Below are 19,840 nucleotides of genomic sequence, written 5' to 3'. Positions count from 1 at the left end.
AATTTGAGGACACAAAAACAAAGAAATCTGGTAATCAATCTGGAAATGTTGTCCTTTTGGGACTTTTATTTAGAAATTTTTCAATCCCAAAATTCAATGGGTACAAGGAAATGACAAGGCTGTGAATCACCATGGCAACAGTGTAAATTCCCAAATACCCACTGTACCCCGAGACATGACAGCTTTTTTTTCTAAGAGCTTTTCATTTCATGTCGAAAAAAGTCAGTGTTTTCTGGAATATAAGGCCGCCAATGCTTCTCTCTCTCTCTCTCTCTCTCTCAAACATCATGATGTTTGTTTGTTTTCCCTTCAATCAACGTTAAATCTCTTGGAAGTGTTTTCGATGTTGCATTTCACTCCGTTTATACCGAAACACAAAAATAATTAGCTAAATTACAAACAGGACATGGCCATGTAGTCCGTTCATGTCATGATTCGCCTGTCCCGCTCTGTGAAGCCTCGACCTCTCGTCCAGTTTAAAGTCGAGACTTTGACCTTCATCAGGAACAAACCTGTGCAGTCTCTTAACTCATCTTCCTCTTCACTTTAACACCTGCAATGTCCTTCATCCCATCACGCGCATGAAGAAACATGAGAGTTATGGGTAAAGTGCACGAGTCTCTTCCCACCCTTTCCTCCGTCATCCCAACTTTTCTTCCTCCGTTTTGCCGAGTTGAAAATTCATCATGAGAGCAGAAGTGATGGGGCAATAGAAGAGCTTTTCGGGATGTTGATGATGGAAGATGATGATGTGTTGGAGCGGCAGACGACGAGGCTAGAGGCCTATAGACTGAAGGGTTTGTCTCTCGGCGTTGTTGAGGTGGCCTGAGAACATGCTGTAACATGGCTGCTGGGCAAACTGTGTCAGGAAGTCCGTCAAGTAAGCCTGAGGAGGAGACAAACGATGACATCAGTGTCATGAAGTGATAAATCCTGCAGGACATATTCCTGTATCAGGGCAATCGGGAGCACAGGGAGCAGGTACAAATTCAGCTTCAGTTCACACGTCTCTTGATGTAGTTAGGAAACTGTAGTCCAAATACAATATTTATTACCCCCCCAAAAAAGAGAGAGAAAAAAAATTAAGGCTCTAAACATTTTAAATCCCCAAATTCATAAGACTTTATTATGAATGGGAGATTACTCCCGTATACATTAAAAAAAGAAGCATACATTTCATTGCATGTGTTCGTGAGAATTTGTATGTTTTTCAATTTTTTTTTAAAATTATTTTATTGTTTGTAAAGTGTATTTATTTGTATTTTTACCGTTCTCATTAAACTTTTGCAGGTGGCATGAGATGCAATAAGCGTTGATAAAACATCAGTATTTGATGCTCTAGTAACAGCCTTATTTGACACCCTGAGAATTAAAATGCATTGCTATTTCTAGTTCTCCATCTAAATCAAGACAGTATATGCGATGTATCTATAAACACAGACACACAGTGGGGAACTAATTACTACTTAATGTAGTCCAATGCACTCCAATATAACAGTCATGTTATAAGAGGATTTACAAGTACATTGGTATCTTGATTTTGATCGTATTCAGGACATGACCTATAAATTAAACATTAAAATGCTGGTTATTCATATCCCCGAATACAGAGTCACTATAATATCCAGCTTTCTGATCATGAGAGTTCAATTTGTTGTCATCTCAGCCACTATGATCTTTACCATCAGGCGTAGGTCATACACCTGGATCAGGTGTTCACATGCCACGGTATCCTGGTTTCTACTGGATCATTCCAGGTATCATAAAGGATCAGCCTTCATCCAGGTTTTTGGAACAAAATAAGATGTTTACATGTGATACACATAACAAGGTTCCTCTGAAAATCCGATCATAACCGGGACACTAATGCACATGTAAACACATTGTGTAATGATGCTTATAATGTTCAGGTTTTGTCGACACCGTCATAGGGATTGTTTCTCATACTCGGTGTAAATGGTTTTTTGTTTTTTACTGAAGATCAATGTCCACAAAAAAAAATCATTAAAAAAAATGTTAAGTTACAATTCATAGAAGAGCTGTTGTACTGAATTGTATATAGTTGTCAAGGTGTCTCTGATAAATTGGTCACAAAGAATGTTTTCATTACTTATGCATGTGTCCAGTCGATGAGTCATTACAGAGTGTGATAAAGATGAGGATGAAGTCAGGTATTGTAGTGGTCACACACAATAGTACCGACACATATAGGGGCTGTTTATTTCTCTTGTAGCCATTGCAATGAAAACATTTTAATTTTTGTACTTTAATAAAGCAGTGTGCCTCGTCTTTTCAGAGAATCTGATCCCTCTTATTCGGGCAAAGGTTACTTATTTGTGTTCTTGCTTCAAAGCTGACGAATCCACAAGCGTGTTGTGTACTTTCCCTTTTATTCGCCAGGACAACCAAACCGGACCCGAGAGAATAACGTTGCACAGCCACATGACCGTTGTTTATCAGCAGCTGGAAGTGCCAATTGCGCGTTTCAGTCTTTACGACTAATCCGCCATTGGCACATGGCACCATTTCACCCTAAAGCTCCTTTATAATTGGAGCATCTTCTGATCTGATTTGACATGCGAGGACAGAAAACGCTCTCCGACATTGGTGACGATGGCTGCGTCTTGCAGCGATGAGAGAAAAACCTTTCTGAGGGTCCGGATCCTCCAGGAGAGCGTGCATGATGACGTGCTACCGTAACTTATTAATTACACTGAAAAACTACTGACTGCAAACACCTAGTAATCTGCCACGATGGGAACGTTTGGTAGTTCTCGTACAGAATATCTGTGCACAACCCTCATGAGCTGGCCGGGCATGAAACGGCACAAATACTGAAAACAGCTACATACACAAGGTGGCAGTTTAGTCCTCAAACATTTCCTGATTCACTGTGGAGTGAAATCAGATTCATCATTTTCTTGCTTAGAATCTCTCTAGTGATTTTTTTTTATTTCAATATAAAAGTGTATTGCACTCATTTCACAGAACCAGCACATCAATTTTGGACAAAAGAGAGAGAGAGAGAGATCGCTTTTGTTTTTAGCTTCACGAATCTCTCACTGAACATAAAAACTTCAGCCTCTTGTGTTCATTTAGCAAACACAACATTTTTAACAAGTATTTTCCAGTGTGTTTTTTTTTTCCCGTGTCCCTCACTCCCTCTCACAAGGTTTATTTTCCTTCATGCTGGTTTCGGCTGCTCTGAATCAACAGTGGTCTAATACTGCACGGTCACTTGTTGAGGGAGAGAGGAAGAGCGCTTGTTTTAATGCAGGTTAATGCAGAAAGTGACAGATTAATCTGACCATTTGTGTTTGATATGATATGAAACCTAATTGGTTACAAGTCAAGTCATTTAATGGCATTTCCAAACCACACACACAAAAGAGTGTCCCTCCTAATGACTGCGTCCTTCCGGTGTGGCTCCGCGGCTCCAGACGAAGGAGTGTCTTCTGACTAATTAACCTACCTTGGTGGCTACATGTAAAATAAGACAAGTCAAATCAACGGTTTAGAGTTTACCTGCAGATCAATCAGATATATGGGGTCTTTCAAAGCATCTGGATCATCCTCATCGTCATCCTCGTAATAATCATCATCTGTAAAGAAAGAAAGACAACGGATATTAGGAAAACTCCATTTGTAAAGCTGAAACAATGTTCTACAGTAAGAAGTACACACGGGAAAAGTGAGGAGACTATACAGGAGTAGCTGAGACGCTCAGGAGATAACAGTACCGTATTTATTGGAGGCGATAAGGTCGGAAAGCAGCTGCCCTGCCAGCCCTTCATCCTCCTCCTCCTCATCCTCCCCCTCGTCTTGTTCGTGGTCCTCCCACATACCGCTGGATTCTGACACAAACACAAACAACAGCTGGTTACCAAGATGTCTGCTGCTGCGTTTCTCTTTATTTTACAGACATGGGACTGAGCAGTTTAAATAGAAAATACAATGAATCTGCAGTCGAGTCTTCAGATTTCAGCTGAATGGACTTCAATGAAGCCTTTCTACTGTGTCTACTCACCTTGGCTCCAGTCTGCTGCGTTCGCTCTGCTGGCGTTGGCCTCCACTACAGTCGACAGCTCGTTGATGATCAATTTAAAGATCTTCACTAGCAAAGGAATGTTGGTCCATCGCTCCGGGTCTGTTGAAATTAAATACATAGTCAAGAGCAATAAAAACAAGAGATTGCATCGTCTTAAGGTTTCTTAAGGCTTCTCCTAATGTCACACGTAATGCGATCGTTGAAACCTTTCCAACCATCTCTAAACTCAAAACCTCAACGCTTATGATGTAGAGAAACACGGTCAAGTAAACAAATCCAGATGATTTAGTCTCATACTCTTTGCAGATTTGGAGCGTGTGCGGATGCCGTCGTCAGGGTTGAAGAGTTCTTCTCCCTTGACCACGATGTCTTGGAGACGTTTGTCATCAGTGTTGAGACCGTGCTGCAGCAGCTTACAGAGAGCCACCGTGCTGCAAGGGGACAAGAACCAAAAGATAAATGGAAGATTCAACTTTATTATTTTTATTTTTTAAAAACTGTAAATCACTGACACTGACATAAAATACTCCAACTCGGTCCAGCCAGTGTCAACCATTTGAGAGAGGCAATAATTGTTTAAATATGTTGATAAAAGTGCAGATTCTATCCTGGAAGGCATTCACTGTGCTACATTTATTTGTACACAATAAAAAGGGAAAATAATTGTTGCGTAAATAATGAAAAAGAGCAGAGGAGGAAGAAATGAACAATGGCAGTTTTTCTCATTTTTTTCCCTCTATGATTTAAATGACCAGCTAAATGTAAATAGTGAGGAAAAATGTGCTAAAATATCTTTTACTGGAAGAACTGAACAACTACAGTCTAAACTACTGGTGCTACTCATGAATGTATTTAGGAGACCTGGATACTAGATTACAAAATGGGACCCCGTGTATTCAAACTAAAGTGGCAAATACACACCAAAAGATTTGGGCCATGCGGTACATGGATGTTCAGCACGTTTCCACAAAATTTAAAGACAATGTGCATTAACATCCTTCTCCGTCGAACCCATATGCCCGTATCCAGGTCAGCTGACTTCCAGGTGGCTCCCCACACACACAACTGGACTAAAATTAAAAAAAAATATTGCAATCCAAATGTAACTGGACCAAATGGATGGAATTCTGATAATAAACATCATTTCACTGGGATTAAAAAAAAAATATATTCACCATTTTACAGCTGCTTCTTTTCATATGATTGTGTGAGGAAAACGTGTGCGTCACGTGGTGAATACAGAAGTTTTAGTCACACGGATGGCCGCCACACAAAAATCACAGCACAGCCCAGAACTGTTCCTAAGGGCTTCGTACTGCAAGTTTATTCCCCTATTAGTGATACAGGTTAGCTATGATGAGCCTGATACGCCTGATAGAAAGAGCTGAGCTATCATTAGCACCAGCGAGTTACTGTTGCAGCCTTCAGACTACCTTTGGCTGCAGGTAAAAGTCAAATATTATTGCTTTGTTAATAACGTAAAACTGCTGCAGTCAGGTACAAAATGATTCACGAAATGTTGTCTGACCTGACTTTACCCTCGTACTGTCCGTAGAAGAGGTGCTGCCTGCTCATCCACTCTGTCATAACAAACTCCAGCGCAGGTTTCCCTGTTGGTCCCGGCAGACTGCACAAGAACTCCAGCAGAGGCTCCAGCTGAGAGTGAACCAGGTGGGCGAACACCATGATCAGAGACTACAGAGGAAGATGAAGACGCAGGTTACAAACATCACACTCTCGCCTGCGTCCCATCCGAATTATCACGAAACATATTATCATCGTTGCTCCCGACCTGCATGACGCTCAGAGTCTCGGCTTGCTGCATCTTGCTCAGAATTGCTCGCAGGATCTGGTCCAACTGTTCCCCGAGCTCAGTTCCCGCCCGAGAGATCAGCGTGGACACCAACCTGCCCACGAAGGCGGCCGTGAACTCGGAGGTCCGGGGGTCCAGCAGCTGGTTGACAACCTGCATGACGTACCAGAGGCCGCTGTTCCCCTGCTCGTCTCTCCACTGGGCGATCTGCTCCAGGGCGACGGAGACGTACGCCCGCAGACACTCGCCGCCGTTCTGGAGCGACGAGAGAGGCGACAAGAGAGTAGATGGAGAGTGAGGAGAGAGAGAGGCGGGACACGGAGCACAAATGGTACCTTCAGAGTAACTCTATAGCTGCAAACTACAGTTGTAAATGAGCATCAGTACAATAGTTATTTGAAATATTTGCTATCCAAAATAACTTTTGGTGATGAGAATTCAGTGTCTGGATGAAATGCAAATAAGGAGAACTTCAAATAAAAAAAATAAAGCTTTGTTTTGTTTACCTGCATTACTGCATTGTCATCAGTGCGTAAGGTGCACTGTGCCACCACAGGAAACGCCTGGCACACCAACACCTCTGACAGAGGCGCTTTGGTGTTTCGGACAACTGTGGTCAGGATGTCGATGGACGTCTGTGGACAGAGCAGCAGCAGCAGAGACAGATGAACCAAAGTCTTTTGTGAATCTCAGGGAAAAACTCAGTACAGCAAAAGAATTATGGGTTGGGCTCGGTCCGGTCTCACAATTGGTCTCAGCTAGACAAAAACTGTGTGTTATGAGGATAAGAGGGAATTATCGGCTGAGGAGGATGTTAGGTTCGGACTGATCTGGACTTTCATCTGGTTGCAGATTGAATGAATGCTGGAAGGAATGAAAAGTACTAGTAACATTTGTTGTGTATGTGTGGCAAAAGAGGAGAAAAGACTTTAGAGAAGATTTTCAAAGTTTAGCTGATATACTTTTTTGTGTCTTGTTTTTGTGATAAGATCATGAAGTTCCTAAATCATTCCAAAAAAAAATTATTTTGGAGAAAAAAACAAAAGCAGAATGACTGACCTCATCATTGTTTGGCCTCACAGCAGGGTAACAAACATGAAAACATTACTGTGCCACCTCCTCATCTGGAAAGTATTTTCTTTTGATAAATCGTTGTCTTTCTGAGGCGCCTTCTACTTACAGCACAGAGTCCGTAGGGGATCTTGTCGGGGGGAGCCTGCATGATGCTGACCAGCGTGGGGATAAGCCTCATCTGCATGGGGCCCTGGCAGCCTTCGATCTGGGCCAGCTCCTTAAAGATGTCCTGAGCCAGGGAGGCCACCACAGGGTCTGAGGACAAGAGAGGAGACGGGGCCTGAAAGGTAAGAGACACTTTCCCAAGAATTTTTTTTTTTTCCCTCCCCTCAATGGTTCAACTTTAACCTCTAAGAGGCCATTTACATGTAAAGAGTCAGATGTGATTATACTTCAACAGTCTGATTGAGAGGATAAGGCTTGATGAGCTGCATTAGTACCATTGTTATATTTAAGGAAAATAGCGATGGTGAGGGGGCAGATCTTGTTCTCGGCGCTGGTGGTGAAGGTCGGGTCGACGGTGCATACGATGCACAGCGTCTCCATGACGAGCGTGAGCACCTCTGAGCTGAACTGGGCTGCCAGTTGGACCAGTCCCTCGAGGATGCTGGGGAGGAAGGGCTGAAGGACGTGCGTGCTCTCTGACAGCTTCAGCTGATCACAGTAGCTGCAGAACGTCATGGATGTTAGCAGTCGATGAAAACAAAGCCTCCATTCAACATTTGTATTTTTACGATCAGTTATTATAGGTGAGTCTGTAATAAAAACATGAGAAGTTTACAGTTTATTTTAGGATCTGTGATGAATGTCATGAGCTTTTTGTTTGGTCCGTTTTGATTTTGTGAAAATTCATTCCAGAAAATTGTAATATTTCCAAAACAAAAGATTTTGTTTTTGGGTTCAGAGACTCCGCAAATTTGCATGAACCACAGCTGAGGAGAACTACTGAGGCAAAGTTGTGAGTGCCTGGTGTGTTAGATCACAACGATTATACAAGGGTTTTCTGGTCTTGACAGTCAAAATTAAAAACATGGCTAACTCACCCCCAGATGGCCCTGACCGCAGAGATGCGGACGGAGGGCGGCTGACTGTCATGGAGGCCGCTGACGGTGGCCTGGAGGAACTGCTGGATGAGCTCGGGAGACATGGCCGCCGTGAAGCGACTGGCCGCCCACAGAGCTCGGCCGAGGAGGAACGGAGATGCCGCTGGTAAAGAGAACAACAACAAAAAAAAAGAAATAGGGAAAAAAAATTCATGAAACAACAGAGTTTAGCGTTTTAATTTCATATAAATCGAATACAATTTCACTGACAAGTTCCTTTAATCCTGTGTTTTTCCGCTGACTTGATAATGACTACCTCACCTTTTAACCATCAAGATTCAGTTCAAGTCTCACCTGCCAGGTTGAGATCAGCCAGGATGACGCTGGCCAGAAAACCGTGCATGTCAAACTGGATACGACCGTTCTTCACGTTCTCCGTGATGATGGTCTTTACTGAGCCGAGGGCCAACATACAGGCCTCATGAATCTTCCACCTGGTTTGAAGAAAAACACCACGAGACATTCAGGGTTTCCTTGCCACTCTGAGTGTTTCGGACAGAAAGCAAAAAAAGAAAAGAAAAAGAAAAAAAGAGTAGTGTCTTTAAAATAGACAAAGTCAGGATACTGATCGGTGAGTGTAACGCGTCTCCTCACCAGTGCTCATTGCCACTGTTTTTGGCCTGCTCGGCCTCCTGCAGGTGTCTGGTCGCGGCCGCTGCCAGTGCTGCTGCGCTCTCATTCTGAAACTCTGCAGCAACAGCCTGCAAACGGAGGTCAAAGGTCACCATCAATATACAAACCGTCAAGGTGGATGACAGGCTGAGAAATGAGCTGATAAGCGAGCATTGTTTCCAAACCACAGCAAACGTACGGAAATTGGACATGTCCAACCCGATCCTCGTGTATTTGACACTGCACACAAACACGCACAGTCCCGAGTCTGTCGTGACAACACAGTGATCACACATGCGTTGTGTCATGGGAAATGTGTATCTTTCAAAATAAAAGCACAGCACCAGAAGTTCTGCACACTTCGAAATTAAAGTTCGAATTTTTTTCCACACACATATCCATGACCCACTCAAAATGGCTCCACGACCCACTTTTAGGTGACGGCCCAGTAGTTGAGAAACGTTGCCCTAGACCTTCTCACAAACCATTTTCCCTTATGAAAAGTCACATTTTGCCCCGTCTATGTTCATTTGCAGCAGTGTTGAGTCTCCAGCTCTATGTTTGTATCTCACCAGCAGCAGGTCCTGAGCGGAGATCCTGACAGAGTAGGAGAAGGTGTCATCATCCTCGTCCTCTACAAACTGCTGGGGGTTCGCCGTCCACACTTTGATCTAGTGAAACAACACAGTTAACAATCAGGTGGACAAATCACCATAAATATAAGCAGCATTTACGCTTTATTCCATCTTTTTAATAGTTCATACCTTCATGTATGCACCCACCCTGCCAACACCCATTTCTAACACGTGTCGCAGTCATTTCTCACCTGGTCCTCAGTGATCTGCATGTACAGGATGATGTAGTAGATGAGTTCGGGCAGCGCTTTCTTCACGGTGCTCTTGAACTTGTTGTTCTCCAGCAGCGTGTGGACAAACTCGAAGATGCTGAACACCAGATTCTCAAAGCCCAAAACCTCTCCTGCAAAGGTAAATAAATCTTATCAATCAACCAATCAATCAATCAATCAATCAATCAATCAATCAATCAGTCAATCAATTTAGAGTGCAGAATTCTGAAGCAGCATTATCCTGCTACACATTACATCACAAAGAATACAGAGACCCGAACATATAACAGTGAATAGAGTAATACAAGTTTAAGTAAGACAACCACATAAAACATCAGTGTTAACTGACAGAGGGGAATAAAACCATATACAAATTATAAAATTAACATTAGACAATGATGTCTAAAAATCAATGTGTAAAAAGGAAGTGTGAGGAAAATGTAAATTGTGCTCACCGTCTGAATCTACAGGGTCATCCACTTCCTCTGTGTAGTTGACTTCTGTTCTTACATAAGTGAACATCTGGTTAAGGAGTAATACAGTCTTCATATATTTAAGTTTTTATAAGTATTTTTTCCCCCACATTAATATTACCTTCCTGTTATTAAGTATTGTCATTAATAATAATCTCTTATGTGAAGATGTAGTTTATTTGGGAAGTACATTTTTTAATTTTCACACCATATTGAAATGCTTTTTTTCCTCGAAACATGTGAAAAAGTGTTTCATCTCACTTAAGGCAGCAGGTGACTTCCATAATACAGAAGTAATAGAGATGACTGATTTAAAGATGCTGAAAACAAAAGACCATAAACTCAAATCACAGTGAGTGGTCGATATAAACTGACTGCAAAATGCCTCAGAATTACGTTGCGCTCTTTCTTCCTGAAGTGGATGCTTTGGTAAGACATGGACAGCAGTAACAAATTCAACACGCAGCTTTTATTGTAAAGGATATAAAGCTGCACTTTCAGTCAGCGTGTTCCACACGATGGGTAATATTTGCTGCATAGACGACACCATGGGTTTGGGGAAGTTCTTTACCAACGCTGTTACTGCCTGTGACCGGAAGAAGACGACAAAAATACTGATTTAATTGCAGCTATTATACACATTAAAAATGACATGTGTTTCTCAAGTGAATAAATAAAATGTAACTGACAACGAGTGTACGACATAATCAGTCAGGATAAATGCTGGAATCTGTGACAGGCTCTGCAGGTACACACTGGTTTACCAACTCAAGATTGCCTTCATATTGTGAGGAAAGTGGAAGTCACTTAAGTAACTACTCAATGATTCTGTGGTGCATCTCACCTTGAGGACTTCCATCTTGAGGCCGCTGTCAGACGAGGGTCCATCAGGCATCTGCAGGGCCTGCACAAACGCTTCTGTGAACTGCTGCACCACAGGGAAGATCAACGCTTTGGCTGCCCCCTGCACGCACAAAGAATACATGGTTATTATTCAAAAACAAAAAAACATCGACCCGTCTTCGCTGAGACTTAAATGTAAGACTGTAGCAGGCAGAACAACAATTTCAAAAATGATCAAAAGAAAAGAAAAAGTTCCATTGTATTACTAATTCAAAATACATCTGTGATGGAACAGTTATTCCTATAATATGTAGAAGACAAGCATTTTATGTCCTGCTGTCCCCGCCTCACCTTCTCCAGCTCTTCGATTGCACAGATGAGGTTGGCACAGGTGGTGAATATCTCCACGGCTCTGGAGCGAGTGCGAATACTGTAAACCTGCAACAATTAGTGTGGAAAGGTCATGTCAGACAAATACAGTGCAGAGCAATTACTATCAGTAACAGAAAATAAGAGAGATTACACTGACAATTGACAAAAATGTATGCATGCAAAGACAACAAAATTCAAAACTATGTTAATTTATTGTTCTTGACGCAGTAAATGTGCAAAAAACTCACAATCCCTGTTTTTTCATAAAAATAAAAGGTCACACTGAAGTGACAACTGGCTTCACGCTGCATCTGAATGCTGCTTGCGTGTGAATTTAAATTAACTGTGGGAGAGAAGACAGATGGAGCAACTTTCCAAAGATGCCTCTCCGCTATTGTTTATCCTAACTTGGTGAAAAAGCTGAAGAAATACCGTAAACACTGCTGCTGATCATTAGAGATAAGAGTTGTAGCAGTACCTCGGCCATGGTAAAGATCTTGTACATCTCGGGTAAGATGACTGGAGCCACGAGCGGCATCTGTGTATCCGTAACCTCTCGAGTAAACTCTGCAAACAATAACAAGAGACATTGACAACAAGAAAAAAAAAAAAAATAGAACTTTTGGCTAGTTTTAGTTTTTCATGGGAAAGATTTCTAGCCTGAAAGGAAAATTTGCCCCGTTTTATGTGGATGTTCACATCACTAGTGTTGATGGTGAATGTAGTCAATTGAGGGGATACGTTTGTCAGTGTGCTATATTGAGAGAGACAGCTGAGTTTTTCGGAGTCTTCCTGCAAGCAGAGCCGTACCGGTTATGTCTGCATGCACCAGGATGCATTTTGCACGACCTTGACAACTAACCCCCGATACTGATGAGGAAATAAGTGTTAATTACACTGTTTCCTGCTGTTAGTGTAGTGTCACCACTGCGCCCTAAAAAAAAAAAAAAATCGTATAAAAAAAATCCGGGTCAAGTATGTTTGTGTGTTTGTTTATGCGAATGTTATTACATACCTGTGAGGACCCTCATGGCCCCATGTACAGCATTGACATCTCCGCTGACCAGCATCTCCATCAGGAGGGTGAAGAGCTGCGGCCACGCCTCGGGCCAGTCCCAGTGGGCGATGGCCGACACGGCGTACGCAACACTGGAGCGAACTTTGCTGATCGACTCGCGCAAACCGCTTGGCAGCAGCTCCCTGATGGCCGCTTTAGCCTGGAGGGAGACAGCAGGGGTTTTAACCACATTCGGCTTCAACCCTACGGGGGTTATATTAAAATTTGGTCCAAGTGCAACACTTTGGAAAGATGGAACTTCGGCCACCGGGAGGAAAATAAACGTATGGTTGATTCAGAAAGTTTATAATGCTTCCGTTTTTGAAAAGTTGTGTTGAATCAATAATAAAAATAGGTAAAATTTGATTCTTTTCCTATTTATTTATTCTAAAAAACCTGCAATGACAAAGTGAAAACAAGTTTATAGAAATATATTTTTTTTTAAATGTTACAAATAAAAACTGAAACTAAATTGTTCAGACCCTCAAATCAACTTTGTAAAAACCTTGCAGAAAGTGAATAGTCGCTCCAGTCTCAGGTCAAAACACTCTGGACCAGGTTTTCTTCAAAGAGTTTTGGGTATTTGGTTGCATTCAACCTTCCCTCAGTCTGATCAGTCTCCCTGCCCTGCTGCCAAGAAGCACTCACACACAGCATGATGCTACCACCACCGTGCGTCACTGTACAAATGGTATTAGACAGGTGATGAACAGTTCCTGGTGTTTACCAGACAAACGTCTTGGAATTCTACCCAAAGAGTTCACTTTTTGTTTCATCAGACAAGAATCATTTTCTTTATGTTGTCAGTCTTTTAAATGCTGTTTAAACAAGTCTAAGTGCTGTCATGTGACTTTTCTGTCTGGCGTCCATCCAGCTACTCGACCATAAAGTAATTTTATTTGGTTACAAAGTTTGACCACACGGCCCTCTCCAGGAAGAATCCTGGTTGTTTTCAAATTCCTCTATTTTACAATAATTGAAGCCACCGTGCTCCTGAGAACACTCAAAACTTTTAGAAATTGTTTTATACTCTTCTCTTGCCATTTCAAATGCAGAGTTCTCCAGAGAGTTCTTTGGACGTCATGGGTCAGGTTTTGTCCTGACATGTCGTGTGAATTGTTTGATCTTATACACACAGGTCTCTAAACGATGTCCAATCCCTTCAGTTTGCCACAGATGGACTCCAATCAGGTTTTAAGACATATATACAGGGTATTGAAGGAAAAACAAGACGCACCTAACAACAGTCTGAAGAGCCACGGGTAAGGCTCTGAATACTTTTGTAAACAAGTGATTTCATTGTTTGAATGTGCAAAAAAAAAAAATCAAGCATGTTTTCACTTTGACATCATAGGTTATTGGGTGCAGATTGATTTGCAAAAAGTGACAATTTTATCAATTACATATTAAATCTGCTACACAATAAAGTGTGCACTAAGTGAAGGGGTCTGGATTCTTTCCAAAGTGACCGTATCCAATGTCTACCTGATCTGTGGTTTCTGGAGGCCTGAATTTCTCAGACTGGGAACACCAGTGAGTCTCCACATACTGCTTCAGGATGACCGATGCCAACTGCAAACACAGAAAACCAGACAGTCACAAGCCTGATATAGGCGTATGTATACGTGTAAAGCTGCACGAGTGATATAGGCAGTCAGAGTCAGGGGGGGAAAAAACAAACATATAATGATCAATAACCTCAGAAAAAGTTTAAAAGATGCGAGTGTGACATGTGAAACTTCCAGTTTGTTTCAGAAAAAGATTATTATTTGTATTTTCTGCTCACCTGACGGATGGCGAGAGCTCCCTGAGGGTCGACAGTGAGTTCTGCCAGGTGGACGCCAAACTCTACAACATGAATATATCAGTAAGGAGGGCAGAATATAAACAATCAATTAATAAAACAAAAACCTGTCGGCTTAGAGGATGCAGCAAAAAAAAAACAACAAGAGCCGGATCAGAGCAATAAGAGATGGTCTTTCACAACACTGAATTGCAGTGCATGTAGTAAGGAACAAGAAAAATGGAAAAACTCATATCTTCAATGTTCAGTGTCCACTCCCACAATTGCTGCACGTGTCTCTGACTTGTATCTACCACGTTGTTGTTTTTTTGTCATTGTTGTTGTTCCAGTTGTTTCTATTATTTATTTTCACCTTGACAGTTAAGAATCTGGCAAAACATGAAAATACATATGAATCCTCGTTTCAGCTGGGCTATACCCGTTCAGTTTCTGAGAACATGAAATGGCAGCTGCAACACGCACGTGTGGCACGGTACAATTTGATTAAAGGCTAAAAGCGTGGCACAACGCTAACAGACACGCCGCATTGAACCAACTGTGGTCAGCATGCAAAGTGCGAGATAAACACAGAATTCAGGATCAGCGTCAACCTCTGTCTATATCGCTGGGTTTACCAAGAGTGACATCAGGCGCCAGAAGACAATGTTACTGCTGACAAACCTATAGGGCGGCTGCCTTAGAGAGGGGCCAGCGGAAAGGGTCAACCTCACTGCGACGCTGCAGCACAGCCGACAGACAGTGTGGACAATTAGCCTTTCAGCAGCGGCACGGGGATCGCAGGACAGACAATGGGAAGTCTAGTGGAGTATAAGCTATCGCCACTGTAGCTACTGTATCCATCTGTCCCCTTTTAGCTCTCTATTAAAAAAAATAATAATAATTTAAAAAAAGCCAGTGGTTTGTCAAAGAAATTATTTCCCCAAAACACCGATTTTTAACCAGTAGGTATGTCAGCGTCTGCAAAGTGGATCAACTATATTTTGAGATCAGAAAAAAAGCAAAACAATGATGTCACAGAAAATACAAATCGAGAAATTATTGTTCAAGTGGTTATTTAACTCGCATACAATAAGAGTGCTTAACTTATTTGGCTTCTCACCACAAATGTGTCCTAACAAATCACACAGTATAAGACTCAAAGCCACAGGCACAGCATCTTCTCTCTCTGCACATAAATCCATTAAAAGGTTTGAAATGATATAATTTAACAACAACACTTGGCTGATTTTAATTGTTAAATTTGATCGTGACAAATCAGAAACACTCTGTGCCACTTTATTTGCATCCCTCTACATTTGAGTCTTGATACGTCATCATTTCCCAAATTATTTTTTTTAATCTGAGCTGAAACCGCAGACCGTCTATGAAAGAAACAGAAAATCAAAGAAATTCAAACATTAGGATTTCTTTTGAGGCAGTTCATTAATGCAGTAACGTAGGTAAACAAACAAAAAAAAACAAAAAAAAAGTGACAACGTTAACAACTTGGGACTGTTGTCCCTCTTTGTCTTTCTGGTGCTGATGATGGGAGGAAGCTGGCAGCTGGGGGGGGGGGGGCCTTGGGAGACATCTTCGCGGGAAAGCCTGTCATGTTAGTTTGGTTTTCAACGGTTGCCATAGCGACAACAGAACAAAACAAAACAAAACAAAACAAACAAAAAAAATTATAAATAAAATAATAATAAAAATTATAATACCGGAGAGTAACGACACTTTAGAAGCACGTCGATTCGTTTGACTACGTATTTACCGTTAAATATACAGCCGTTAGTCCGCGTGGCTACCCGTTTGGGGTCTGATGACGTCATCCCACCGTCTCCAAGTGACGTTATCGGCTTCCAACGCGCTCGAGACTTAGAAACAACGTGAATGAATCTAATATTTAGGTCATTATTTACCCTGCAGCGTAAAACTGAACGTTGTTGTTGTTGTTGTTTTTTTACTGAAGGGTGATAAGACAGGAGACGGACCCCCGCTGCTGTGCCGTAGAGGCCGGGGGTCCATACATTCCCCCCCCATGTGCTTTAACATAACTTAAGAGCTAGGTTGATGCTAATAACTCCACTTGTGACAGAGTTAGCTGCGACCTGCCCGATCCCGCTCAGGGAACCTCCAAAAAAAACCAAAAAAAAAAAGCCCCTGGTGAGGTGAGGTCCGATCTTTTTGTTTTTTTGCTTGACTTAGTCATCACCAACTTCTAAAAAAAAAAAAAAAATGTGGCCTAACGTTAGCTTATGGGAGCCGACACAGTTCCCCCCGGCTAACGCCGTGGCTGTTAGCTTCAGTAGCCCTGATAACAGCAGCGACCAGCTGCTCATGTGCCGTGACACCGGGCAGAGTCCCCCCCCCCCCACCACCACCTCCACCCACCTCCACCTCCACCCGGCGATGTTTAACAAAGTGACACCGCCGGACACCGCTCACCCTCTGTCACTTCCAGCACTTTGATCTGCTCCTCCGCGGCGGCGCGTACTTCTTGAACCGGGGACAGGATGGCCGTGAGCGTCTCGATCAGAGCCTCTTTCAGTCCTTGCTGCACGGGGCCGGCGGCCGAACCGGGCCGAGCACCACCCGCCGCACTCATTGCCTGCTGTGTTTCCGCTCGCAGCCCGCTACAGTCGGTCCAGCACCACCCGGGGAGGAGCAGGGAGCCGCGGCCACAGAGGCGAAGCGCGCCAATGCATGGAAACGCGGAGGCGGGGTTTTTGGAGGAGGAAGCACATTTTGTCGTCCGGTCCGGGACACGTGTTTTTCTTTTTTTTTTTCTTTTTCTTTAAATGTGTGTTTTGTTGTTAAACTCTGGCTCCCTCCTGTGGAGCGGGGGGGAAATTATGACTTCGACTGCTGTCTAAAATATGATCAGGCCACTATGGAAGCAAATAGTCGACATAAGTCATTTTCTTTTATACTATAAAGAGACCAAATCCATTCATGTAAATGGTTTTCGAAGACAATATTTCATTGCTATTTGTAGTGATGAATGTTTTTAACACCAAGTATTCCGTAGAACAACATTTTAAAATCCACTCGCCGATCAAATTCAAGTGTTATGGTCATTATTTGCTTCCATAAATAACAAAGTTATCAATAAAATACTAGGAGAGTAAATATTTAGTGAACCCCAGAATATTGCGCATGTATTAACTTGAAAACCTTGACAGCTGCAGGAGACACAGTATTTTAAATATGAATAAAAGTCTTATGGCGTTGATGTAAAGTATAAAAATCAGCTTCCGCACTGCTCCCAATGGATCAGTTGTGGCCAGGTTTTGCTTATGTTTGCCGTTTGGATATTCTCGGCAAATGTGTGCCAACAGCTTTCATGTTTCATGCCTCACTCATGCTGTTGTGGTTGTACGTGCTCTGTCCCAGGGAAGTGGAGGTCGATACAGCAGCATATTAAAGCCTGTGATTTGGAATAAGATGAGCAACAGTCACAGTATGTTTGTAATGTTCAGGTGTCCACATATCTTTGATTATATGCTGTATTGTTAAGTTTAAATAAAAAGAAATTGATGCCGTCGCGGTTTTCTACCGATGATTTTTAAACCGTCTTTAAAATGGTCTCGTCACCACCACACAGGTAGGGCGATGCTGCACAGATTTACTTGCTGAAACAGGTCTCCTGTCAGCTGCATCTTCTGTTAACAGGTGTGGTCTCACCTGAGTTTAGAGAGGGCCTTAAACTTTCATGACCAACTTCTCACTTGTCAAATCTTTGCATAAACAAGAGTAACATTAAACTGCTGTGGAGTGAAACAATAGTGTAATTCTCTGTGAGGTGTGACTGTCAGTCTCCACACTGTAACCCTGGAAGTGGCAGCAGGTCGTGTTGCTGAGGGAGGAACTACCAGCTTCACTTCATAATCCTGTGGCTCCAACAGGGACATACAGTAGGTGTACTATCAGCACTACTGATACTCTGTTTGTGTCATCATGTTGAATTTCTTTTCCATCTTCTGAAGATGAGCTCCGATCTTCTCAGGTGTTTCTTTGTCATCGTTTGGGTGTTTTTGACAGTTATTACATCAGGTTTCTACGTTTGCAATTCACCGTGTGCCATCAACGGATGTCTGGCTGCAATAAGACCTGAGGTTTCCTCGAGCTCTTAAACACATCTGACAAATGGGCAAAAGCAAACCTCAAAAATGATTCTTCTGTATCCAAAGATCTGTGCCTCAACATATAACCTTATATGCGTGTCTCATTGTCTTTGTATAAAACGCAGAGAAAAAATTATAACGATGGAAAACTAACAAATACTGAAAACACTTGCTGCCAAAATCAATCTTGCTGAGCTAAAATGAAACTGGCTTATAGCTGCAGCCTGTGTGACTTTAGGGAGAACACAGGTGAGGAGGTGTTGACATATAAATAAACATCGTACGTTATCTCTCTTCTTGCATCGTCACTGCTGCAGATCTGAAGGATTAAGACACAGATGTAAACCTGGGGACTGGGGTCGCTCTGAAAATAAGACGAATAATTAAATTCTTCAATCTCACAATGTAAAGATGTTCCATTGAGGCCAGTGAGTGTGTTGTTTATCACACTTTGAATGTGTCAGTGGTCAAGAACTCAAACACTTGTCAGTTTCGTTTCTCAGAGCAAAGAAAATGATAACTTATGATAGTATTATCTGAAACAATCCAACTCAGAGACTGTAGAAATAGAAACCCTGGTGTGATCTTCACAGCAAAGACAAATACACCATATTTGTGTTGTTGAAGAAAATACCAGCAAATAAATTGAAGTCTGGAGTTAAAGAAAATCCCACGTCTCGTGCAGGATGTGACTTTGACAAAAGTGTCAAGATAAAAACTGTGGCAGATGGCTGTTACAGACACAGATTAGCTCACAGTCATGTTTTAGTTTATTAGGTACACCCAGCTCAAACTCCTGCAGTCTCATACATTAGCCTTGTACTAAAGCCCCCCATGAAGGTTATAATGTTTTTGTTGAAACGGTTTCAGAGCTGTGTTGATTTTGGTTGATGTAGTTTGTGCTGCTGATGAAAAATGCTTCATTACCTTATTTAGTTCAGGTCACGTGTTTGAATGTGTTTATTCATTCGTGTATGCGGGTAGATTTCTGTACGACAGATGTATGTTTGTGCGATGTTTAATTTGTATGTGACATTTTTCTTTTTGTCGCTTGCAAAGCACTTGTAATCGCTAGTTTTGATCGTTAGTATTCATGTCGGGCGGCACAGTGGGGCAGTGGTTTGTCCCGTCACCTCACAACAGGAAGTTCCCTTTCGGTCCGTCCACAGTTTATTTCATCACACCCGTGAGGATTCGATGATACACCATAGGGAGACCCGTCCTCCTATGCTCGGACGCAATCCCCATACTGATGTGTTGTACCTCTTTTCCTTCGCTCAAGGAACATTGGTTACGTGCATAACCTCCGAGTTTTGGGGTCAAACGTGCTGGTCGGCTGGGGCCTTTCTGTATTTGAAGGTTCTCCCTGTGCACGCATGAGTTTTCTCCGGGTGCTTCGGCTTCCTCCCAAAGACGTGTGGCAAGTGTGAATGTAAGCGTAAATTGTTTATTCCTGTTTCTGTGATAAACTAGCGATCTGTCTCGGTTGTATCCCGCCTTTCCCCAAAGTCAGCCCCAGTTGACCCCGATGAAGGCCCTCACTGATAGACAGTAAATGAGGTGGACAAAAAAAAAAGAAAGACATCTAACCACTAAACTTTATAACCCTCGTGAAGGTAGGACTTATTGCAGGACTGCTGTGTTAATTTAATTTAATATAATTTAATTTAATTCAAGCAAAGCGTACCTGA

The 19,840-nt window shown here is 42.3% G+C and overlaps 1 protein-coding gene across 1 annotated transcript; it reads right to left on the bottom strand.

Moving 5' to 3' along the window:
• Positions 1–33: 33 nt before the first annotated feature.
• On the bottom strand, positions 34–16,784 carry ipo9 (importin 9). The gene is made up of 24 exons (XM_069147356.1): positions 16,471–16,784; positions 14,029–14,090; positions 13,728–13,814; positions 12,201–12,402; positions 11,664–11,752; positions 11,165–11,251; positions 10,815–10,934; positions 10,456–10,556; positions 9,953–10,011; positions 9,477–9,628; positions 9,223–9,321; positions 8,633–8,739; positions 8,333–8,472; positions 7,979–8,141; positions 7,376–7,602; positions 7,042–7,190; positions 6,368–6,496; positions 5,841–6,116; positions 5,577–5,743; positions 4,346–4,479; positions 4,028–4,147; positions 3,741–3,854; positions 3,526–3,602; positions 34–886 (listed from the first exon to the last, which is right to left on the bottom strand). The coding sequence occupies exons 1-24, from the start codon at positions 16,628–16,630 to the stop codon at positions 776–778; spliced, it is 3,132 nt and encodes a 1,043-aa protein (XP_069003457.1). The 5' UTR covers positions 16,631–16,784; the 3' UTR covers positions 34–775.
• Positions 16,785–19,840: the final 3,056 nt, after the last annotated feature.

Source organism: Embiotoca jacksoni, unplaced genomic scaffold, assembly GCF_022577435.1.
Source record: "Embiotoca jacksoni isolate LCO1_2020_lvr unplaced genomic scaffold, fEmbJac1.0.p SCAF_1, whole genome shotgun sequence".
In the NCBI taxonomy this organism is placed as follows: Eukaryota; Metazoa; Chordata; class Actinopteri; family Embiotocidae; genus Embiotoca; species Embiotoca jacksoni.
Note: the sequence above shows the minus strand (reverse complement) of the source record. Positions and strands in the feature narration are given on the sequence as shown.

Excerpts from the sequence above, each read along its gene's own strand:
- ipo9 (XM_069147356.1), bottom strand. The coding sequence starts at position 16,630 with ATGAGTGCGGCGGGTGGTGCTCGGCCCGGTTCGGCCGCCGGCCCCGTG. Across the intron at positions 14,091-16,470 it reads AGTGCTGGAAGTGACAGAGG|AGTTTGGCGTCCACCTGGCA; the intron begins GTGAGCGGTGTC and ends TTCATGTTGTAG. Across the intron at positions 10,935-11,164 it reads CAATCGAAGAGCTGGAGAAG|GGGGCAGCCAAAGCGTTGAT; the intron begins GTGAGGCGGGGA and ends TTGTGCGTGCAG.